Below are 26,588 nucleotides of genomic sequence, written 5' to 3' on the forward strand. Positions count from 1 at the left end.
TCCTTAAAGGGCTTTGCCCCTCTACCGGTGGCTTGATATTTTTCGTTGCCTTCCAAAGGGAAAAATTTGTGTGTTTGGTTATTGTTAAACTTTGAATGTAATTTCTATTTTTCAGATTTTTACTAGAAGCAGACAGCCTCTGCTTTGCAGCAGGTGATCTATTTTGTTGCCATTCTCTTCTGAGTTTTCGCTTTTCTAAAAGAAGTCGTTCAATATCTGAGTTGGAAATGTGCATATCAGTTTTAGGAAATATTTGACTCTTTGAATGATTTAGAGCCGATACAATTAATGACGTAAAGTCATTGACACTTTTATCTACATCTTCCTCACACTGAATACAAAGATCTGTGTGGATATGACTGCTTATATATTTTTTATATTTAAGCCAATTTGTTTTAAAGTTATATGTTACAGTAAGAAATTTTGAAATGTTAGTCCTCCCGTAATAAGATACTATAATTGGGGAATGATCAGAAAATAAATCATATGACATTTCTGTAGATATTGAATTTCGGTTAATATTTTTTGTTATGGCAAAGTCTATGAGATCAGGAATTTTTTTAGGATCAGCAGGCCAGTATGTTGGTTGTCCAGGGGACACAATATCCAGGCCATTTTTGCGATCAACTAATGCTTTATAAGTCTGTCTACCTCTGGGATTCATTAGTCGAGAGCCCCAGTAAGTGTGTTTGGCATTATAGTCGCCACATACCAGAAAGCGACCTAAAGAATTCTTCAAACTTCTCCTTGGTCATTGAAAAGCGTGTGGGCAATAGATCGCGCTTATATTTAAATCTCCAGCAAATCTTTCCAGATGAATGGATGTTGCCTGCATATAGTCTTTTGAGAATTCATCTAGGGGATAATGTTTTAAACGATTTCTTATTAAAATACCAGTGCCACCATGTGCCTTACCATCAGGATGATTTGTACAGTAGAATGTATAACCCGAAATATAAAAGTTATACCTATTGGTAAGATGAGTTTCCGAAACCAATAGCACGTCGATGTTTTTATTCTGCATGAAGTGGGATACCTCTGATTTGTGTTGGTTTAAACCGTTTGCATTATAGAAACATAGTCTCAAATAACTAATTTTCTTGTTAAGAGGATTTGTACATTTGGTTCTGCGCTCTTAAAAGCTCTTGTATTGTGTTTTGCATGGATGACATAAAGTTTGTCATATTTTGATTAAGAGAGGTAATATTCTGGGTAAGCGCGTGCATAAGTGCTTCCAACCCTCCCGTATTTTGGGGAACACCAGGTTGCTGGCAACCCGTTCTCAAAACATTGGCATAAGAACCTGCTACATTCGTAGGCTGATCAATTTGAGTGGATTGTGAATTTTATTGTGTTGAGGCTGCTTGTTTGTTCAATAGCGGAACTTCAGAATTGACTGGTGGATAGGTGTTTTCAAATTTGTAGGCTGGTACTTCAGATGTTTTCCCTCTTATTAGCTTTTGCCTCTCTCTTAATCTGTTCAATAACTCCTTATAAACTGGGCACCCGCGGTAGTTGGCTGAATGATCGCCACCACAGTTACCACACTTTCTTCTGAGACCATTCTTTAGGATATCACATTGTGATGAAGAGTGAAGGGTTCCGCATGCCACACACACTGTTCGCAAGGTACAATAATTTTTAGTATGTCCAAACTCTTGACAATTGCCAAGATTAAATGAAAACAAAAAATATAAAAAATAAAATGGGTATTTACAGATAGCAATCAAAATTTAGATTATGTTCTACATGCAGCGTAACGCCAGCTGACTTTTTTTTACTCATGTTCTACATTCTGAAATGTCAAAAACTTGTTTACATAAATTGTATTTATTATAAGAGTAAAAAGACTATTTAATATATTAGAAAGTGAGTTCTTGTCACCGCTTTATGTGCGTAAAATATTTGAAAGTGCTAAAAAAACTATTTCATTGTGATTTTTTTTTTGACAGTTTAGAAGTTAAATATTAATTTTATTCTTGTATTGTTGTAATGGTTGTAGTTACGCTGCCACCTGGTTAACACATCTTGGGTGTATTTAGGGTTGCCAGAGGGGCTTGATTTGGCTTGATTATCAAGCTTTTTCAATGCATGTCAAGAATCAAGAAAAAATTTCATTTCTCAAGCTGAAACGGAATTTTAGAATGTTTTCCATCAAATTAATTTTGCACATCAAAAACGTAGGGGAATTTTGTTTATTTTTCAAAAATATACAGTGACTCACAATTTATTTGATGCAGGTAAAATTATTTTAGAAAATCGACAATTAGTCAATGCTCTTTCAATTTATCAAACAAATTTTATATAAAATGTAATGATATATGTCCTCTTATAATGCTAATAACAAATACCAATATAATTGAAGAAATATTAATGAAAAAAAAATAAATTTTTAAATGATGCAGTGTATTTAATACTTTATCAGATAATGCAATAACGGTGCAATGCATTTTTTTCTGTTTAGGCGCTAAGCTAAGGTAACTTCTAATGAATTTTTATAAAAATAAGTTGAGAAGATATTAAATTTTAAAAAGGGGAAAACAAACTTCAGTTGAGAAAAGAAAAGACGCTATTCGTCATTTTAAACAGTGCAAAATCCAACGATATATTTTTGAAATTGTTGCAATTAGTTCCTCAACTGTCCAGCACATTATAGAAAGGTTTCGCCACGAAAATAGAATAAACGATAAGGGTAGATCTGCGCCAAATAAAATATATAATAATGCAGATAAGAGAATGATTGTCCGTAAAGTTAAAGAAAAACCAAATTTAAGTGCTCCAAAGTTGAAGAATGAAGTTGAAAAATATTTAGGTTTGACGGGTTCTGCGCGAGTCAAATTTTGATGGAAGGACACCAGTTTGATTAAATCTATTACTAAGAATACCAAATACATGTGGCAAAATAAATAGATTTAAAACTTAACTGCGCATTAATTTAAATGTTATGCAATGTTTTTTTAAATTTTTGTTAATATTAGTTTAGTAATGAAAAGTCTGAATTGTTAATAAAAAATTGTTTACGTATTAACGTAGTATATATACAGTCAGCGTCAAAAGAAAGTGTACAACTTGTTTTTACATTTAAAACGTTTTATTTACATATTAAAAAACAATTTTTTCTCCAGTTCTAGTATATTTAACAAAACACTTAATTGTTCTCTTGCAATATATAAACAAAAAACTAAACTATTTCAACTGCAACAAAAACAGTAACAACAAAACCAAAAATACTCCATTTTTAACGCGTCAGAAAAAAGTGTACACATTTAGAATTGCAATAAGATTTTTCTAGCTACATAAAAAAATATATTGTTATTCTTTATTTTTGCCTAGATTATAATTTTTTGTGGATCTTGCTGCTAGTCTCATGAGATTTTAAGATAGTAGCTTTTCTTGTTTGATCGCGAGAACTTTAAAACCAAAATGGGAAAACAAACTGCAATTGAAACAAGAAAGTAAGTCATAAAATTTAAAAATGAAGGCAAATCGTCACGTGAAATCTCCTCTATAATAGGAAGAAGCCATAATACTGTAAAAAAATTGTAGACAAACAAAAAAATTTTGAATTTTAGAAGATCAGCAACGTGAGAGCAGTGAAGAAAGTATTCACAGTAAGTACAGTAAAATTATGCGAAGAATTAACAGATTCGTCTGGAGTGAGAGTTAGTAACAGTCAGTGTTGCCACCAATAAAATTATAAACTACACATGCCTCATTCCTAAATTACACATACGAGAAACAATTACACATGTAATTTTTGTGATTGCAATAGGAGAAATTGTCTAAAGGTGGTCATATTGTGAATACAAGATTTTTAAAACGTACATGAATACAAAAGGTTTGGACTATGGGATGTTTGGACCAAATACGATCACTTAGTGTCAATTATGGACAATTTTCACTTGCGCAGATTTTAATTTATCCAGGAATTAGGTTAGGTTCCATGGGCTGCTGCTCCTCAAGCAGCTCACTTGGGTCCATTTAAATCTGATCCCATTGTGATACCCAAGGGGTAGACAACAGGGTATTTATAATACCTCCGTTGCCTCCAAATTAAACCAGCCAGATTCCCGGATGAAGGAGTAGATTCGTCTAAGATTCATCCTCGATAGCTCGTCCAAGCATGATAGGAATGGAAATCCAAGGATGCGTTCCCTCAGGTTTGTAAGAGCCGGGCATTGGCAGAAAAGGTGATATACAGTCTCCTCCTCTTCTTCATTATGACAGCTTCTACAGTAATCATTGTACCGTAGGCCCAATCTTCTAGAATGTGTCCCGATTAAACAGTGCCCTGTAATAAAGGAGACAATTAGCCTTATTTGCTCACGACGGTATTCTACAAGTAGATTCGTCCTGTTGGCATCATATACGGGCCAAGTCGACCTCGCTGTAGCACAGGAAGGTTCATTAGTCCACCTGTTTTGTGCAGTCTCATACAATTTCTGCTGAGCAGCCATCTTGCATTTAACAAGGGAAATACCAGAAAAGGGGTCGATCGCCTCCTCACTCAACATCGCACCCCTTTTGGCCAGATCATCTGCTATACAATTACCCTGATTTCCATCGTGTCCAGGGACCCATATAAGCGTTATCCTAGAATGTCTCGCTATCTCATCTAAAGATACCCGGCATTCCTCGGTTAACCTTGATGTCGTAAAGACACCCGCTATTCCGTTAACGGCAGCCTTGCTGTCGGATTGGCATCACTGGCGAGTGGTTGACTTTTTTTTCTACTGACAATTTATTTAAATAAAATAATATAAAATTAAAGGATACATTTATATATTTTGACGATAAGTCTACTTTGATGGTGCGTTGGATATGGATCCAATGGTAGTTGGTGAGGACGTTGCTGTGACTACACAAGCAACAACGACAGAAATCGGCTGTCTTATATGTGGCAGCAGTATATGCGATAATGGTAGCTTTTGCAAGACAAAAAGAAAAAGATGCGAATCAGATTCACCAATAGGAGTTGATGTTTCCAAAATATGTGATGGTGGCAACGGGACGACCAATAAATCTCAGAACTATTATCAAATACTTGCTGATTTGGTAATACCTAACGTTGAGAATGGCAAAAGCAGCACCCGGCCGGAGGCCAAGCCTAGCAAATTATTTTGCCCACCAATAATTATGTACGACGTTAATGTAAAGGTTCTAGTAGAACAACTTGAGGCGAGGAAACCGAAGATTAACTTCAAGATAAAGAATATTAATAGGCACAAAAGCAAACTATTTATTTCAGATATTAATGTGTACAACGAGATGATGGCCTTGCTTAAAGAAAAGAAGGTAAATTCTTACTCATTCACCCCAAAAGAACTACGTCAAATGTCCTTCGTCATTCGTGGATTACACTTCAAAACTGAGGTTGATGAGGTAAAAGCTTACCTGGATAATGAAATTCCTAATACTATAGATAAAGTCTCAAAGTTTACCACTAATTATTCTAAGAGGAACAATAGCGACACTGGCTTATATTTGGTCACCCTTCAGCAGGGCAAGGGGCTCAAGGATATAACACACATCAAATACATTTTAAATCAAGTTATAATTTGGGAAAAACCCAAAAGGAACGAGCGGGAGATTCAATGCCGCAAATGCCAACTATGGGGCCACATGGCAAAAAACTGTAATCGTGAATTTAAATGTGTGAAATGCGTGGAACAACATGAACCTGGTAAATGTGGTAAGAAGGACGAGGAACCGATTTGTATTAACTGCGGCCAATCAGGTCATCCAGCAAACTGGAGAGGCTGTGCAGTTTATAAGAAATACACTGCCAATAGAAAATCTAAATTAAACGAAGCCCAAGAAAGAAAAGCACATGCAGCCAAGAATGTTGCAAGTTTATTTCCAATCTCGACAGTAACTCCTGGAGTTTCATATGCAGCCATTTTTATAACCATAAGCCTTCTCCAAGATCTCCCGAACAAAATAGTAACATATCCCCAATAATCAAAGAGTTTTTGGAATTAGCCAAATTTTTTATGGAACCAGAACAGCTAACACTGGAAAGGGAAATTGAAAATTTCATAAAAGAATATACTAAAATGCCAAAAGACGTAGCTAAATTGGAATTCAAAAGGCTACTTACTAAAGTTCAAAGTACTTATGACCCGTAGAAGGCTTAATTTTCTTACTTTTAATGTACGCTCGCTTGTAGATACAAGTCGACGTATAGAACTCTTAAATTTACTAACATACAACAAAATAGATATCGCGTTTATACAGGAGTGCCATATCAGAGGGAATGCAAATATAAAACTCAAAGGTTACAATTTTATCTATGATTATTCTTCAATTGGGGTTGGGATTATAATCAATAACTCCATTGCATATAGCAGAATTAGAATTAATGAAATTAATTTTAATAATGTTTTCTTAAAAATCGAAATGAATATTGATAACACCCGTAAAGAAATCTTAATTGGATCACTTTATATTCCATGCAACTCAAACGAAGTCACCATCAGCAACGGCCTATCAAAAATACTCAATGCTTCGACAACTTTTGACGGTGTAATAGTTGGTGGCGACCTTAACTCAAAACATTGTTCTTGGGGGGACCGTAACCATAACTGCAATGGAAGATATTTGCACAAGTGGCTCCAGGATCACACACTGGATATTATCCGTTTTTCGGACAATAAACCTTCTTTTCTTAATGGCGACTCGTATCTCGATCATTTTTTGCTCAGTTCGAACCTGATCAACACTGATTACCCAAATTACAACATTTTTGGCTTGCCCACTTTTTCTGACCACTTTCCTATAAAAATGGAACTCCAGTTTAATTCCGTTGATTTTGTTTTGTCACCCCCAAGTTATTTTACATCATTTAAAAATACAAATTGGATGAATTTTCGTCGTGATATGGAAGTGCAAACATTTGCTATAATGCCACCTGACAATAGAAATCTACCAAATGAAGAAATAGATCAATTAATATCAGAATTCACAACGGTCTGCAATTCTGTAGCTAACATGCACTCCCAAAAAATCTTTCTTGGAAACAAAAAAGTCATAATTTCGGACAAAATTAAGAACTTCTATCGTATTAAATACTTATGGCAAAAACGACTTAAACAAATTTATCATAGGGCTGGTAATAGGCTCGGTAGTGATTATATAGTCTTGTCAAAGCAAATCCAATTATTAAATATATTAATTAAGGAGTTAATAAACATTGAGCAAGCTGAACTGTTCAACAAACGTTTGGCTAAAATTAATCCTGGGCCAAATGCCTTCAAGGAAATTTACAGAATAACTGGCAACAAGAAATCATCATTTTCTGATAAGGTGCTGTTTGAAGATACACCTATATACGACGACAACGGAAAATGTGAGGTATTTCGGAACTATTATTCCGAAATTTATGCCGAAAAACGGCCCCAAAGATGCATAACTGGTGTGGACGATCGTATTTCGTCCTATATGTATAATATTCCTCCATCCATATACTCCTTCGACGACACACTTAACTCCTTGGAAAATGAAGATTGTTTTCATTTTGTTAAACCAGCTACAGTGAAAAATATCATGCAAAGTATAAACAGTAAAAAGTCTTCTGGTCTAGATGACATTTCCAACTTCCTGCTAAAGAGATTACCTGATGTAACAATAGAATTTCTTACAATACTTTTTAATAATTGTATCAACAATGGTTACTTTCCATCTTGCTGGAAAAATGGGAAAATCATTCCCATTAAGAAGAAAGGAAAAAGTGAGAGACTGGAGGATTTTAGACCGATATCGATGTTGTCCAATGTGGGTAAAATTCTGGAACATATATTGAAGCAGAAGCTGGAGAATGACTTAATTCTTGATCCAATATCTTGTTTTCAATTTGGCTTCAAGCGGACACATTCAACAGCGCATGCACTATTGAAATTTCATAGCAATGTGACTAATAATTTAAGACAACAGAAATGTACTGTGGCTGTGTCACTAGATATTCAAAAGGCGTTCGATACAGCGTGGCACAAAGGAATTTTGTATAAACTAAGGAGTGAGATCGAAAAATTCTTAACACACGTTTTTCATTACATTTTTTAACCCAAGTATTATTTGAATTTTTTTTTGATCAAGTTACCTTTGAAAAACATGTCAGTTATTATGTGTAATGTCAATTATATTAATTTTTTTGTTAATCTGATTAAAATGAGTGACCAGAAAAAAGTGCGTACTGAAATTATTAAATATTTTCAACAAAACCCAACTTGGTCTTACAAAAAGTTGGCCAAGCATACAAAGGTCTGCCGTCAAACTGTTTCCAATGTTATTAAACAGTACCGGGAGAACTTGTCAGTTGATAGAAAACCTGGTTCAGGTAGAAGGAATGGTCCACATGATGTTTCTAAAGCCAAAAAAATAGAACGCATTTTCAAAAGAGCTCCCAACACATCCGGTAGGAAAGCAGCCCGGTTAGCTCAGTGCTCGGACTATTTGGTACGAAAAGTTAAAGCTAATGCAGGTTTAAAAACATACAAGGCTCAAAAAGTTCCTGACAGGAACGCTACTAAAAATTTAGAGGCCAAAAACAGAGCACGGAAATTGAAGTCAAGTTTTATAAAAAAATATTCTTGCTGCATAATGGATGACGAAACGTATGTTCTGGCAGATTTTTCGCAACTTCCAGGTCAAAAATTTTATGTTGCTGATGCTCGAGGGAATGTTGAAGAAAAGTTTAGGACCCAAAAGCAGACAAAATTTCCCAGAAAGTTCTTGGTATGGCAAGCAATATGCAGTTGCGGCAAAAGAAGCCACTCATTTGTTACAACGGGCTCTATAAATACCGAAATTTACATCAAGGAATGTTTACAAAAAAGGCTGCTTCCATTCATAAGACTTCATAATGTGTCCACTTATTTTTGGCCTGACTTGGCATCCTGTCACTATGGCAAACAAGCCCTTGAGTGGTACAAGAACAATAATGTGGTATTTGTACCAAGAGAGGCAAATCCTCCAAACTGCCCGGAGCTAAGGCCAGTGGAGAGATATTGGGCTCTTGTTAAAAGAGAATTGAAGAGTACAAAAAAGGTGTCCAAAAGTGTGGTAGATTTTAAACGGAGATGGACTACATGTTCGAGCAAAGTGACAGAAAGCACTATAAAAACGTTAATGGAAGGGTTTCCGAAAAAGGTTCAAAATTTCATCACTAGTGATTAAAACTATAAAAATAATTTTTGTAAATTGTAATAATAATTTCAATCAAATAAAAAAAAAATTAAAGCTGTAAGTTTAGTGGTTTCTTTTTTATAAACATATATGTATGTTAAGAATTTTTCGATCTCACTCCTTAATCAACCTAGAGATTGATCCATATTTAGTGAAATTATTCTCAAGTTATTTTTCTGATCGTCAATTCTGCGTGCAAATTAATTCGATGCGATCTGAATTTGGACAAGTAAAAAGCGGAGTGCCACAGGGCAGCGTATTGGCTCCATATCTTTTCAACTTATATTTAAACGACTTCCCTCATGAAACACATGATTCAATGGCAATGTTATATGCAGATGATTGTTTGATTTTCAGTCACGACGTATCACCGCAGGCAGCCCTTAACAAGGTCTCACACCATCTTTCTATTATTGAAAATTTTTATAAAATATGGGGAATTGAAATTAATGCATTAAAATCTGAAGCAATATGCATACGAAATGCTTCAGGAAAGTGCCCAAGGTTTGTTGTACCAGAGAGCAAGTCCCTGCAACTATCCCTTGATGGTAGTATTATTCCTTTTAAATCTACATGTAAATACTTAGGAGTTACATTCGATAAACTATTCAAATTTAATAATCATGGCAGAGCAACCTTATCGAAATGTAAAAGAATTACAGGTATGCTTTCAAAAATTTTAAACAACAAATATTTACCTCAGAAAACTAAACTACTGGTTTACAAAACTGCTATAAGATCTGCCTTGTTATATGCATTTCAAATTTGGTTTACCATTTCACCATCAGTTGCAAAGGAACTGGAAATCTTTGAAAGGAAAATCCTGAGAAGCTGTGTTAACAGAAATTTTAAAACTCACACTAAACGTTACTCCAACAAATACGTCTACGACAGAGCGTCAATTGTCCCACTCTGCCAATATGCTTTTTCTCTACAAAGGAACTTTGTGGATAGATTGCAGTTTCACGATAATATCCTAATGAACGAAATTTACTATGATGATTGCAACACAAGCTGGCTGGATGCATTATATTTGTCCCCCGTGGGTATTTTACATGGGAATTCTGAGGCCACCCTTGTTCAAGACGTCTATCAGCTACCTAGATTTTATCAGAAGTCCTCCCCGGGGACCCATCGTGGTTAAGCTCATTCTATTTTATTTTTATTTAACTTTATATAGTAAAATTCATTTTTTTAGATGATCTCGTTGTTTGTTATTCTTAATAACTGTCTGCGATTTATATTATATGTTTTTATTAAGCACACTGTTTAACAGATGTGAAAATTTAATTTTAAGTGTTATCTAGTTTTTATCCCTTTTTTAACAGAACATCTCTGTTTGATATTGCTAATGTCGGGAGCAAACATTATTAACGAACTTATTTGGTATATATTATAATACATTCGAAATTTTAATTTGTATGCATGTAGCATTTTCAATTATAATGTGATAAAGCAAAACGTTAATAGCTTTAAGTATAAAATGTGATATTGACAATTTTTGTATCTAAATTATTGTTATCGTGAAAGTCTCAATAAAAATTACAATTACAATTACAGCCTTGCTGTCAGTAAATATACATATGTATATCACCAGATATTCGATAATACCTCAGCCAGTTGGATGCGCGTTTAATGGCAGTAATTTCCGCCATTGGATATATGAAATTATTAAAGCAAAGTCAGCAATCTCTTTTTATACCTTTCGCCATGAATGGCTGAGATACTAGGAAAAAACTGGGAAAACCTCGATTTTTGGCCTATTTTTTTATCTATATCTGGATAACTGAGTCACTAATATAGACAATATGGATATCTAATAATAGATATTTCAAAGTCATTGCAACGATGTATATAAGGCTATAGTAAGTTGGACCTACAATGGGTCAAAATCGGGAAAAATATTTTTAATCCGATTTTTTTTTCATCAAACAAATTTTTTTTGTCGCAAATTCTTTTTTGAAAAAAAATGGGAAAAACTTTTTTTAAAAAAATTAAAAAACTAATTTAAAAAAAAATATTTTTAAGTATAATTAGGTGATAAGCAGGGAAACCAAAATATGCAAATGCATGTTTTTTCTGGTGAGTCTAATGAGCACATGGATAAGATATTTACACGTTTCAGAACTATTTAAGAATTTTGGCATCGATTTGTTAGTGCATATTTTTGCATATATTACCCTTAAATACATATTTTTGCATATATTTGTTTTAAGAGCATATTTATGTCATATTTTGCGTTTTTAGAGCATATTTTACTGTTTAATAGCATATTTTGAGTTTATCAAAAACAAATTTTGTCTTACTTATTTTTCGCTGTTGTGTTACAGGTTTTTACTTCCATTGTTTAAAAATCAAAATTGAAAAATAGATGGCTTTTCACCAAAAAAAAAAAATTTAAAAAACAGAAATTTTTTTTTAAAATTAAAAATTTTATTATCCAAAAAATGAAAAAACTGAAAAAAAATTTTTGTTCACCCAAAAATATTTAAATTTTTTATTTTGAAGTATTAATTATATAAAGGGTATATAAGATTCGGCACAGCCGAATATAGCTCTCTTACTTGTTTTAATATAAAATAAGCACTATTTTAATAATAGCTCCATCTAAATATCAAATTTTAGTTCTAATTCAAACTTAACCGTTCTAAGTGTTAAAGAAATATTGTCTTTTAAATTTGCTCCTGTAACATCAGTTGATGTCGAAAGAACATTTTCTATGTTTAAAAATGTTTTCAGATCCAATAGACAACGATTTTTATTTGAAAATTTAAGTAAATTTTTTTTGGTTAAAAATTATGTACAAGTTTGTTTTTTTAAGAGCATATTTTTTAAATTTTAAGAGCATATTTTAAAGTTTTTACTGCATATTTAAAGCGCCTAAAACGCTTTTTTTAGAGCATATTTCCGGTTTCCCTGGTGATAAGATATAAGATTCGGCACAGCCGAATATAGCTCTCTTACTTATTTTTTAGTGAACTTTTCTAATTTAATGAATTCTTGAGATCAGTCAAATATGTCAATCCCAAATACGATTTTAACAAATAGATATTAACCAATGTTCATTCGAAGATTGTTACATTTCTATTAAAAATTTAACAATATTTAAAAAAATAGCACACTGTTTGCCTTCGAATTTGAATTTTTTCCTAATTTATATTAAGCACCTAATTTTGTAAATCACGTCACCTAAGTGATATTTATATGGATAGCAAAAACAAAATTTAAAAAATTTGTTTTTGTTTTATATACAAAATTTTAAAATTATTTTTGAAACTGCTAGTGTATACTGAAACCAATAACAAATCGCACGGTTTTCAGAACATGGTGAAATGCGTTTTGCGTTTTTTAAACCATAAGCGATTTGAAAACGCTGCGTTTTCCAGAACATGGGTGAAAGTTAAATATTTTTTACTATTTGTTATAAATTATAGCGAGAGAGAAATATAGAAAAAAGTAAATGAACACTTTACCGGTAAAATCTTGTAGGTAAAGAAATGTATAATTTTTGTAACGTTTATATTTTTAAAATATTGCGAACAACATAGCAATAATCTCCAAATTATTTATCGTATTTTTATGCAAACCTTAATGTTAATTTAGTTCAAACTTGATTCATATCTTTATACATATAATTAAATGATATACATATATATAAATTATAGTAAAATATAATAAATATGAATACATTTAGCGATACTAGATTTGTTATTTATCAACTAAAATAGAGGATATAGCTACTTTCCTTCATATAAACGTACATATTTATTTTCAGTCGGTTTTGAAATCTGAACAATACTAAAAATGATTGAAGACATACATTGATAATATACTTATTTTGGATATAATTGGAATTTAAAATTACACATGAATTACACATTCATTCAATTACACATGGGCTACACATCCAAGTTGAAATTACACACAATATGTGTAATTACACATGAAGTGGCAACACTGGTAACAGTACGGTTCGCCGAGCGCTACACCCAAATGTTCTATATGGTGGAGTTCCGAGAGAATAACCCCACATTTCCAAACGAAATAAAGAGCGACTTCGAGAATTCGCAAACAGGTATAAAAACCAAGAAAATTGTTTTGGAATAATGTGCTGTTTACGGACGAAAGCAAGCTTGAGATTTTCGGAAGTAAAAAAAGGAGTTAAATTTGGAGAAGCAAAAATCAAGAGTTCGACCAAAAAATGTGCTATCCACCGTAAAGCATGGTGGTGGTTAGGTGATGGTGTGGGGGTGTATGGCGGCAAGTGGCATGGGAAAACTCATATTAATTGATAGTTTGATGAGCAAAACCGATTACCTAAACATTCTTATAGAAAATATGGAACCCATCATTAGAAAATTAAATCTAGACCGAACCTGGATCTTCCAACAGGACAACTATCCGATGCATACTTCTTAACTTGTTAAAGAATGGTTGTTGTATCATACACCGAAACAACTGGAACAACCCCCACAGTCACCGAACATTAATCCCATTGAACATCTGTGGTAGCATTTGGACAGACAGATCAGAAAATTAAATATTACCAGCAATGACTCTCTACACGAAATCCTGCAGGAAGAGTGGTTCAACATCCCAACATCGGTGACATCAAAATTGGTAGAAACAATGCCAAGGAGGCTTGAAACTGTTTTAAAACCCAAAAAATGTCAAATAAAATACTAAACACGTTTTTTCTTCTAATTTCCCTAAACTGTACACTTTCTTTTGACGCGTTAAAAATGGAGTATTTTTGGTTTTGTTGTTACTGTTTTTGTTGCAGTTGAACTAGTTTAGTTTTTTGTTTATATATTGCAAGAGAACAATTAAATGTTTTGTTAAATATACTAGAACTGGAGAACAAATAGTTTTTTAATGTGTAAATAAAATGTTTTAAATGTAAAAACAAGTTGTACACTTTCTTTAGACGCTGACTGTATATTTTTTCTTTTGTTAATTTAAATGAATTTTAAATTGTCAAGAAAAATCCAGTTTTTATACCCTTCACCATGAGTGGCAAGGGTATATATAAGTTTGTCATTCCGTTTGTAATTTCTACATTTTTCATTTGCGACCCCATAAAGTATATATATTCTGGATCGTTATAGATAGCGGAGACGATATAGCCATGTCCGTCTGTGTGTTGAAATAGAATTACCAAATCCCCTAAATAACTTACAAACATGATTGATACATCAAAATCTCCGGAATTCTTCCGGCTCGGTTGCTATTTAAAATCGAGAAAATTGGTTCACAAATTTGTTAGTGTTTCATGAAATCATGTACATATATAATAGCATAATAAAAAGAAAACAAAAGTTTAGTTGTGTGTATATATGTATGTAGATGTGTGTAATACACATTTGTAAATATTTGTAAATCTTATTCTCTAACAAAATAGAGAGAGAGTTGTTTATAATGAGTTCTCATATGAGCAACTCTATCATACGTAAACAGCACAAACACCCAACAACAACATTCTACATTGTAGAACAGTGATCAAGGCGAATTTATACAAGGTGCTATCAGTTCTACAAATACAACAATTGGTCTTAACAAATGTCAAAAAACAAAAATGAAATAATAAACAAATATGTATTAAAACTTAATGTAGTGTAGATAATTGTATAGTGAGGGCTTTACTTATTTATGTAAAAAATAAATATTTTGTTAATACGATTAGAATATGTAGATATTTAAATATAAAAACAAGCTTTGACAACTGTTAAAACCAAAAAGCGAAAAAAAAAAATTATCAGCTGTTTGACTGACTCCACCTTGTATAAATTCGCCTTGACAGTGATGTTCAAAAATAAAAATGAAGATATTTGGTGAGAGAGCTACCCAGCAAACATAATGTCAAACACTTAAAATAATAACAAAATGAAGAAAGTTTAAATTTTGAATTTTTGTCAAATAAAACCAATTTATTAAATGAATATAATTTAAATTTTAAGGAAATGAAAGAATATACATTATACGGCCGAAATACTCTCAAATTTTTTATTTATTTTTAACTTTGTTTTTTTGTGTTCAATTGTAATTGAAACGCGTGTGTTTGCTATGCTTCATCAAAAAACCAACCAACAACAATGCTTATTGAATTTCTGAAAAAATGAGACATTTATTACGCTCTTTAAAAGAGCGTAACAAATGTGTTTAAATTGTTTAAACAATTGTTGTACAGGGCTGTCAGATGTGGCGATTTCTCGCCAAACGTGGCGATTTTTCATTGCCTTTGGCGACCAAAATTTCCAATTGGCGACATGGCGATTTTTTGGCGATTTACAGACTAGTTGGCGATTTATTTGGCGATTTTTAACAAATTATTTGTTTTTCTTGAAATAATTTCATTTCTTTGATATTTATTAACCCAATAATTAATAATTAAAATTAATCACGTATTATCTGATCATATGGATGCAGGTTTAATGTGCAATATTAATTTTTTCTTCTAAAATATTTAAGCCGTCTTAATAACTTAATATGCTCATTAAAATTGGCTATTGGTTCGCCGGATTCTTTTCTGCCATTGGAATCTATCGATTTTGGCACAGAATTTGGAACGGAATTACAAAATATAAAAATGGAGGAACATGATGTAGAAATTTTTAAAGGAAAATGGTTTTTTGTACTTAATAAACTTTTAAAAGAAATGCTTAAACAGTTACCAGAAAATATAACTCTTTTTAAAGTATATAATGAATTTTCAATATTAAAATGTGGAAATTTTCGGTAGTTCAAAATTCATTCATTAACTTTATTTAAATCCAAAATTATCTGCAGAGGAATATGAATTGTAATGGTCAAAATTAGCATATATCAATTAAACTTAGATCTTTAAAGGTGAAATTTCAACAAATTTGTTAGATTTTTGGCCACAAGTTTACAATTATTGCGATGCAGCTGGAATTGTTAAAAGCAAACTGAAATCTGGGAGTGAATGAATGTTTTTGTGTATTTATTTCATTTAATACTCAAACTCAGAAATTTTGGAAATTTTCGGTAGTTCAAAATTCATTAACTTTATTTAAATCCAAAAGTATCTGCAGGGGGATATGAATTGTAATGTTCAAAATTAGCATTAGATGCGATGCAGCTGGAATTGTTAAAGGCTTAGCATTGGCCGTTCTAAACATGTTAATTTTACCAACCAAATATGTATGTAGAATTCCAAAAAAAATATTTTGGCGACTTTTGGCGATTTTTCGTTTAGCTTTTGGCGATGGAGGTAACAAAAATCTGACAACCCTGTTGTTGTATGGGATGAACATCACTGTTGTTGAATGTTGTTGCATAATTGGTATGTATTTGAGTGCGTTTGGTTTGGTTTATTTTTTTTTTTATTTTTGTTGTTATTTTTTTCAACATACAATTAAGGCAGAGCCAAGGCGAATTCATATAAGGTGTTCTCATTAGCCCAGCTGATCATCAGCTGTTTTATCCAAACTGTCAAAATTTATGTTCGTGTTGGTGCGCGTCATATATATGTGTGTGTTTTTAATGCGTCCACTTTTTTCTGTTGTTTTATATTCAATTTCTTCTGTTTCTCCACGCGTTTGAACTCATCATTGAACATTTTAACATCCTCCACATAAAATGAAGCAATAAAAATATATATTACACCAGTTTTTTGTTAAATTCCACTTTAATATTGAATTCGCCTTACTTGTGTTTTTTGACAGATTGGGTAAAAAGCAAAAACAAAATGTATGTTGTTTTTGTATTGTTGTATTTGTTGTAGGGATGAGTACACCTTATATGAATTCGCCTTGGGCAGAGCTAGGCATTATCTATGCACGCGTGCAGTGTTGCCAGAAAATGAATTTCAAAATATGCTAAAACTTGAAAAACCAAGTGCTGAAATGTTCTACAGAAGAAAAAAAAGTGCTAAATTTTTTCAATGTAAAGCCTAGTACTCTGTTCATATCTGCGAAAAAATATGGTTTTTTCATGCGAAAAATTTTACATGCTGTTTGACAGCTAGCTGTTCGTGCGAAAGAAGTGCTGCGTATGTTATTTCGTGTGGAAAAATAAGGTTGCCAGATGTATTTCACATGTTTTCCACAATAAAAACAGAGTACTGCTTTTGCGAAATTATTTCGCATATATTTCATTCCAAATATTTTATATGTAGTTTGACAGCATTTCGCACGAAATTTTGAACAGAGTACCTAGCTTAACAATACAATTTTTATTTCAAATGTTACAAATATAAATTAAAGTTTTTTCTAATTTTGTTCATAACAATTGTTGACTTGTTTTAATAGATTACATTTCATATCGCTACCTTAACATAGAAAGGCCCTAACTAACATTTTAATTAATGTACAGGAGAAGAAAACAACTTAATAAAACTTAAATTTCTGTAGTTATGATTTTTTTTAACACAAAATTTTATGAAGGTCTTCATCCAATTTAATGTTGTCACATTTTATTTTATTAATGGTGTATTACGGGATTATCTATCGAAGTATGCAAAAAACTAAATTTTGGAAAAAAAAACGAGTTAGGGCGTTTCTATATTAAGGTAACGAATTATTAATTCAAAAATTTTTCTGAAAATAAATTGGGAATAAGAAATTGTAGGTTATTTTATAAAATGTAGTACAAAAATATTTAAATAAATATTATAAATTTTAAAAAATATATTATATTCAAAATTGAATATTCTTTTATATATGTATTTCACATTAAATATACATATAGTTTTTTTAAATATACTTTTATATTGAATTTCTGTTTTTGTTTTAAAGAATAAAATAACTTCCATGTTTTAATGAAATAAGATTTTTAATTTATTAATACATTTATACCTACTGATTATACAAAATAATTAATTGAATGATATCATTAGTTATATTGTAAGTGTAACAACATGCATTTTCGAATTTTAATACTTCTCGAATTTTTATTATTGAACTTAACAATTCTGGTTTAATTCGATTACGAATTTTATTTTTAATTAAAGCCATTAAACTAAAAAGTCTTTCAACTTCGGCATTAGAAAATGGTGAAATGAGTAATGACAACAGAAAAATAGACAATTCTTTAAGTACATTTTCACCGACAGAATTTTTAAAATTATATACTTGAATCCAAAAAATTATTGTATCAGATTTTTCATCCCAATCTTTTTTTGAGATATAAGAACACTGATTTTGAATAATATTTATATCAGTTAAACTATACTTGAACTCTTCTAAAATGTTTGTTATTGGGCTCTTTACATGATTTAGGGTATTTTGTATAGAAAACATGGAAATATTTTTTAATATTTTAAGACAAAAGATTTCTTAGTTAATTAACAAGTTCTTTTAAAAATAAAATGCAAATATTTCGAATTTTCTTCTAATATTCAATTGAAATTTTTTTAAGCTAATCGCTTGCTTTATTAAATTTTCAAATTCATATCCTAAATACGGCGATGGAAGTAAAAATTCATCAAAAGAATCTTACTATTAAAGTTTCAAAAAAAAATAACTGTTATTATTTTCCCTTTTGTTTTTAATTTCTTTAAACTACTGATATAAAAGAGTTGTAAAAATGCGTAACACATTACATAGTTATAAAAAAAGGAAGTAAATTTGTGCGTTGTGTTCATTTACTTACCACACCGAAAGAAATTTAGTTGAAATATTAATAAAAGTTATTTTTTATTTCTCCAAAAGCATTTTATGGAGTACAATATTTTTTGGAAGTAAAAATTTTTTCGAGAAAAATTTTTGTTTTATCAAGCAAATTATACTCATTCAGTCTCGTCACAAAGTATACAGAGGCGACACGGCAAAAAAAATATATTTGTCTCTTTCGCTCGAAACTATTTCAACTGGTTTGGTTTTGTGCTTATTTATATAGTTGTTTGTTTTAACGCACTGTCTGTATTAAACCGCAAATTTGTTTTCTCTTTCTATCGAAACAATTTCAAAAAAAGCTGATTTTAGTGTTTTTGAACTGTCAAATTTGACGCCTCTGTATACTTTGTGGTCTCGTTTGAGCGTTCATTGAAGAAGTCTGTATACTTTGTGGTCTCGTTTGAGCGTTCATTGAAGAAGGTTGTGTTGTCGCATGTTTTTTGCTTTTGTACATGAAGATTACTAATGCAGGCATGGAAAACTTAATATTGTTTAACATCAACGTATGGTGTAAGTTTTTAAAATTATAAAATTAAGAAAGCATTTCAATCTAAAATGCTTTCTTAATTCGATATAAGTAAAGAAGTCTAACAGAAATTTTAAATTTAAAAATATTGGCCCATACTCATAGTCAAAAATAAAGTACATTTTAAGAGAATTAAACTCGACTTTACTTAAGAGTGGACTTTAGGTCTCTAAATATAAAACTAGCTGAAGTTGTTTTTAACTCGTTTAACAACAGCATCAGCTGTTCTTCGCCGAGTAAAAAAGTTCGTCACAAAGTAAAAAATGTTTAAGTTACAATATATTGGTAGAGATTTTGCAATTATTGAACAAAAAATATCGTAATTATGATATTAATCTTATCTTTTCCATTTTTCCACAACAAACAACTTTCTTTCTTTAGATGTCCCGGTTACTTTTATTGTTTACGTTTTTTGGATTTTTTTTAATTTTGTATGTCAGCTGTTCAGCATTGCCACTTGTCTGTTTTTTGTTGTATATTGTATGAAAACATTTTCTACATTTGCGGTGGCACCCTGTTAAAGTCGGTTCAATTTAAAACATACTTTAATTTTGACTATGGTTGCAAATTAATAAAAAGCAGGTTTTTATTTTAAAGTTGTTTTTAAAAAGAACCGACTTTAGTGTTTGACTATGATTATGGGCCATTATTTTTAATTAAAGTACCACCATTTCAAAATTAAAATTTCCATGCCTGTGTTGTAGTGATTATGAGAGTATAAGGGCCTGGCTCACTAAATGCGAACGAACATTTTCTTTCTTATTTTATATTGAAAACAATAACAAAAATTCAAATTTATTTGTTGTTTTCAATATAAAATAAGAAAGAAAATGTTCGTTCGCATTTAGTGAGCCAGGCACTAAATTTTTCTCTTTTCTTATTTTTCGCTCTTGCAACAACAGACCAATCGCATGTGTTGCCGGGCTCTGAATTAAGGTATACTTTGGTGAAGCGTATATAAGATTCGGCACAGCCGAATATAGCTCTGTTACTTGTTTTTCTTTAACGTCAAGAAAAATCAAGCTTTTTATTCTGAATGTCAAGCTTTTTTGTCTAATTCGATCTGGCAAGCCTAGGTGTATTGCAATTGCATCTGTTATGAGATTATAAAAGTATACATTTCTTCTTGTTGTTGTTGCGTAATATGTATATCGAGCATTAACCATGAAAGGGCATAACAACAAACTTTGTAATTGCATGTTTTAATTTATTGTAAACATATGGACGATGAGGACTTGAGCTTTTTTTTTATAAAATTGTAACTGAACTATGAAATTTCTACAGATTATACATATATTTGCATGAAAAAAATGAAAGTATATTATATTGTTGGTTTCGCAATTACGGCTCGATATGTGTTCTCCTATTTTAAGATTTTCTATTTCTTTTAATCTTTTAAAATAATATCCGTTCCTTATTAAAATAATATTCAAAAAGTACTTTTATCAACATCAGAACAAGAACAAGATTTTCTATAGACCCAAAAACAAACAGCATCTCAAAACTACAAATCTCTACTTAAAGTCTTTAAATTTCACAATATGATTTAGAATTTTACTGTCTATCAGCTGCATAATTTGTTTTTAAATTTCTTTAAATTAATTTCTGCATTTTTGGCCAGGTTTTCTGGTTAAGTGCTCCTTAGTGCGACGATATGTTATATTTTAAAAATGTAGCGGGTTAAATCTGCTGTTTATTTACTGATAAACTAGCAGAAGCATACATATGTATGTATGTACAATATATTTCAAATCTTATCTTATCTATCCATGTATTCTGTTCAATTATTCATCAGAAAGATAAACAAATTCCACCTTAGAGTTATTGCTAAATTGTGTTATAAACATACAATGTGTTGATCGAATAGGTCCGAAATATTTCATTTCTTTTGTTACGTTGTTAATGTGAATCGGAATGTATGTAATAATAAATTACAAATAAATAAAAATGACTAACTGAAAACATAAAAATTTAATAAAAAAAAACATAAAAGATAAATAATTGATACTATATGCATGAATTTTAAATATACGAATTGCAGTATAACTGTACGGTGACATAGTGGCAATCAGCATAATATTTTTGTGAATAATAATAATATTTGAAGTTTAATTTGATAAATGTGTTAATAAATGCTAATACTTTATTGTTGTATCAAAATCTAAAAAAACATAAAAGATAAATTGAATTTTAAATATACGAATTGCAGTATAAATAACTGTATAAAAGCGTTACTGCATGTTTTGTTCTATTTTGTAGCTGCAAGTTTTAAGAACTTCTGCTAAGCATTTATGTGACATAGTGGCAATGAACATAATATTTTTGTGAATTCAATAATATTTAAAGTTTAATTTGAAAAATGTGTTAATAAATGCTAATATCTTATTTTACATATCAATATCTCTAAAATATAAAACATTCAGAAACTTGTTTTAAAATGGCACATGTTTTCGGTTTAATAATAAGTATATCTTTAATGCTATCATTATGTCGTGGTGATCTGTTTGTAGTTGAAAATGTTACGACCACTGGCAGTCCGAGCTCAACAATGATCGATTTGACTGTAAATCATGAAATAGAGTACGTAAGTATATAGATAAATACAAATTATTTAACCAGTTAATTTTTAATTCCCTTTAACCTGACTAATTCTCAACTAGAGATGGTTTCTATATGTATTATTTTTAATTGAGCTGACTGATTACTTTAACATAATGATGTCATAGATCATCAACTGACTCAAAATTATTTGCTTTAAAGTTAGACAAAAGTTAACTTCTAAGCTACTAGCTTCAAGTTATCCATCTCATGAAGAGGCTGATAACAACTAATTACTGTCTAGTCAGTTAGCTGCATTAAGAAATAATCAAAGTAGCATCCGCCTCTATTTGCAAAGTAGTTAGATTAAAGTACACCAAAAGAAAATCTATTTGTGGAATTTCTATAATTGATTGAAATGAAGTTATTGAAAAGTTCTGCATAACCATAGAGAAATATGCATAGAGCGGAAATTCTCTTGTCAAAGACCTAACTCATTTGTCAAAAACCTAAGTGGTGAGAATGTATTAGTAAATAAAACTATGTGAAAACAAAAAAAACAACAATCGTATGTGTGATTATTTTGAGTAAAATTTTAATTTGAGTTTTTTTTTTAGTTTCCGCTCTTGTTGTTTCTCTATGTGCTTAGTTTATAGCTTATAGTCTACTACCGAATTGCTTGTAGGGTATATCAGGCAATTCAGAAACGAAACCTAGATTCTTAACTTATTCTTATTAATGTTATTTGCCATTTCGCTGCTAGTCATCAATTGAATATTCGTCACAAAAAAAATCACAGACAAAAAATATTTGTGTGTTGTTTAGGGTATTCGAATAACTTTAACTTGTTCGAATAATTCGATCACACCTTTAAAATTAATCGAATTATTCGAATAATTAAAATTTTTTTAAAAAAGTAAAGTATTAAGTTTTATTGTTAAAGAAAAACAAAATAACGTTAAAGTTAACAATTTATGTAAAGTTAACAATTTATGGAAGAAAATGTAAGCGAATCGAAAGATGAATTAATTGAGATGATGTAAAAGATGATCTTGTTGACATCCTTGAGCCTGATGAGAATATACCACCAATTCTGGAAAATCCTTAAGAACCTGATAATTTTACTACTTCTTTCGATAGCCGGGTTATTACGGTTTTTTGACCTATTATAAGAAGTAAAAGTAAGCACTGCTGGACTACACCAAATGTTCAAAGCGCTGGGCGAATTTCTGCAATGAATGTAGTTCGTACGGAAAGTAAACCAACTCGGGAATGCAAATCACTGTACGACCCAATTTCATGCTACGATATTTTTTATTACCGAAATAATTTCGGAAATTGTCCAATGGACCAATGCCGAAATTTCCATAAATCGTGAGTCGTATATGGCGACCACAGAAATTTAGTTTGTAAATCTTGCATATAATGCTTATCGAATTTATTTTTTTTAGTTTGTATAAGTTAATACAGTTTATATAAGTTAATACATTTATTATTATCTATACAAAGTACAAAGAAAATATTTATTTTCGTTTTTGGATCCGAATTGAAGAAGTCCTTTATAAATATGTCATATTTTTTTAAGGCTAATTTAATTCTACATAATTTAATAATATGTAGAATACATAAATTAATATGCTTTAATTTTAAAATAAATTGAATAAGTAAATGATTTCAACCAAAAAAATCATCAATATTTTTTTCGGTGATATCCTTTAAAGGTTATTATGTAGCATACGTCTTTCAGACGTATCGTTATCTTTTCAGTACAAAAAAATAACGTTATCTAACTAGGGTTATAAATGTCATCCTCAATATCACTTTCGACGACCATTTCAAAATCACATTCTCCATCATATTAAACTCCACTTTAATCTAAGTTAATATTTTGATTATTAATTGCGATTCTTCTAATATTTCGCCAGCTAAATAACAAATATTTTATTCCGTACCTTTTATTTTTATTGGTTCAAGTCCTAAGTTAAAAATTTCGAAAGATTTGTTTTTAGAATTGTAAATTCTTGCAGTAATATTTATAGAAGGAGCTATCGGAACACTCATCTACAGTGATCGAAAATCCCTTTGTCTTTAGTTATTTGTCGAATTTCAGAAACAATACAATTTTTGTGAGTCATTATTACTTACTAGCTGACCCGGTGCGCTTCGCCACCCCAATTAGAAGAGTGAAATATTACTATTAAGTCTCCCTTTGTGAATCTGATTGTAAATGTCTAATTTCATATTTCTGGGTCCATTATTACAAAAATTTAGCAAAGTACCATTAGAATATATAAAAAGTACCAAAAAGCCCCCACCTGTGGTTTCCCACTCACTCGGGTCCATATAAGATTAATTTCATGGCTTTAGGTTCATTGGTGAAGAAATTACAAAAAGTCGAATAAAGAAAAAGTACCAAAAAGTCTATCTCTAGCATTCTCACTCACTTAGGACCATATATGCTAAATATCATGTTTCTAAGTTCATTGTTATAGAAAATTCAAAAAAGTACCATTAGAATAAAGAAAAAGTACCAAAAAGTCTCTCCCTAGAATTCTCACTCACTTTAGAACATATACGATTAATTTCATATTTTTATGTCCATTATTACAGAAAATTCAAAAAAGTACCGCTACAATATATAAAAAGTACAAAAAATCAGGCACTTGTAGATTCCCACTCGCTCCGGTCCATATAAGCTTTATTTCATGTTTCTAGGTTCATTGGTGAAGAAATTACAAAACGTACCATTCGAATAAAGAAAAAGTACCAAAATGTCTCCCCTACAATTCTCACTGACTTAGGACCGAGTATGCTTAATTTCATGTTTCTAAGTCCATTGTTATACAAAATTAAAAAAAAGTACCATTATAATAAAGAAAAAGTACCATTTTACTCACATAGGACCATATACGCTTAATTACATATTTCTAGGTCCATTATTATAGAAAATTCAAAAAGTACCATTATAATATAGAAAAAGTACCAAAAAGCAGACACTTGTGGATTTCCACCCACTCTGGCCCATGTAAGCTTTATTTCATGTTTCTAGGTTCATTGGTGAAGAAATTACAAAAAGTACCATTCGATTAAAGAAAAAGTACCAAAAATCTCCCCCTAGAATTCTCACTGACTTAGGACCATGTATGCTTAATTTCATGTTTCTAGGTCCATTATTATAGAAAATTCAAAAAGTACCATTCCCACCCACTCGGGCTCATGTAAGCGTTATTTCATGTTTCTAGGTTCATTGGTGAAGAAATTACAAAAAGTACCATTCGATTAAAGAAAAAGTACCAAAAAGTCTACCCCTAAAATTCACACTCACTTAGGACCATATATGCTTAATTTCATGTTTCTAAGTCCATTGTCATATAAAATTCAAAAAGTACCATTAGAATCTAATCTAATGATTAGATGAATAAAAAAGTACCTATAGTTCAGTTCTCACATTTTGGTACCTAAATATTGTACCCTATTCCTAACACAAACTTCACTCAGATACATATCAGCTAACTTTAATGTCGATAAGTGAAATAATTTAAAATATTTAAGAAAAAGTACCATTAGGAGAAAAGTACCAATTTCCCTTTTCTTCCTTGAAACAATCAAGTTCGACCTTTAAAAATATTACATTTTGCTAAAATTGTTTATGCTACAGACATGTCTCAAAATATTAAAATCTGTGTTAATGTGCCCAAGAAAAAATATGTTTTAAAAAAAGTACCAAACTGTTTACCCGGATTTGGCCCAATATACACCTTGGCACTCGAGTTCCAAATAATACCCTGTTAGTTAATTTTTGTACGAATCCAAGAACCAATGATAAAAAATGATCAAAATTGGCTTAATAATTTCAATAAAATGTATTTTCCCGATTTTATCCCCTTTTTGGTACCTTTTTTATCCCCATTGCTTTGGTAAAATTTAATTCAAATAAATTTCTGTATCGTGGTGGGAGCTCATAATAAAATATTCCTATGTCTATGTCAAATTATAGAAAAACATATTTTATGAAAAAGTACCAAAAATAAACACAATTTTTATCCCTTAAGGGTTCGAACTTCCAAAAAGTACCAAACATATATTTTTTATTTTTTGTTAATTAAAGAATACGATTTAAATTTTGTTTCTATGTTTATAGGGTGCAAAAAAAGTACCAAAATACAGTTTTTACCCGTTTTCTCCCCTAACAGTTTCGAATTTCGAAAAAGTACGAAACACCTGTTAGCTTATTTTTTAAATGGAGTAACATGCTATTTTAAGTTTTTTTGTATCTTTATTAGTTTTGAAGATATAAGGTTACCGACTTTACCCGTTTTTACCCTTTTTTACCCCCTAAACGTTCGAATTTCCAAAAATCCCTTCTTATCGGATCGTTTTGGGGGAGGGAGGAACCCACTGTTAAAATTTCGTGATTCTAGCTTCAGCCGTTTGGGCTGTGCGATGATGAATCAGTCAGTCAGTCAGTAACGTTACTCTTTTATATATGTATATTAGAGTGCTCCAAAAAAATAAAATTGCGAATTTTGACCGTCCCCCCTCTAGAATGGTTCTATGTATTGTAGAAACTCGTTGTGTAAAATATTAGGATGATAGGATAACGCTAACTGGTGGCGCAACGACGCTGAAGTTTTGAGGTGCATTTACAAGGGAAAAAAATGCAATTTTTTCAGATTTTGTAAAAATTTTGGCATTAAATAATTACT

At 30.9% G+C, this 26,588-nt stretch overlaps 1 protein-coding gene across 2 annotated transcripts in view; it reads left to right on the forward strand.

Annotated features, from left to right (window-relative positions):
• The first annotated feature begins 21,624 nt into the window (after positions 1–21,624).
• mthl14 (methuselah-like 14) overlaps positions 21,625–26,588 on the forward strand; it is a 107,037-nt gene continuing 102,073 nt past the window's right edge. Inside the window, exon 1 of one of the 2 annotated variants that reach the window (XM_065505269.1) lies at positions 21,625–21,924. In XM_065505269.1, the coding sequence (XP_065361341.1) occupies positions 21,782–21,924 (143 nt within the window). In that variant the 5' untranslated portion in view covers positions 21,625–21,781. Of the gene's footprint in view, positions 21,929–26,588 lie in introns of both variants that reach the window. The other variant, XM_065505270.1, reaches the window with a different exon arrangement.

The sequence above is a fragment of the Calliphora vicina genome, chromosome 3 (assembly GCF_958450345.1).
Source record: "Calliphora vicina chromosome 3, idCalVici1.1, whole genome shotgun sequence".
In the NCBI taxonomy this organism is placed as follows: domain Eukaryota; kingdom Metazoa; phylum Arthropoda; class Insecta; order Diptera; family Calliphoridae; genus Calliphora; species Calliphora vicina.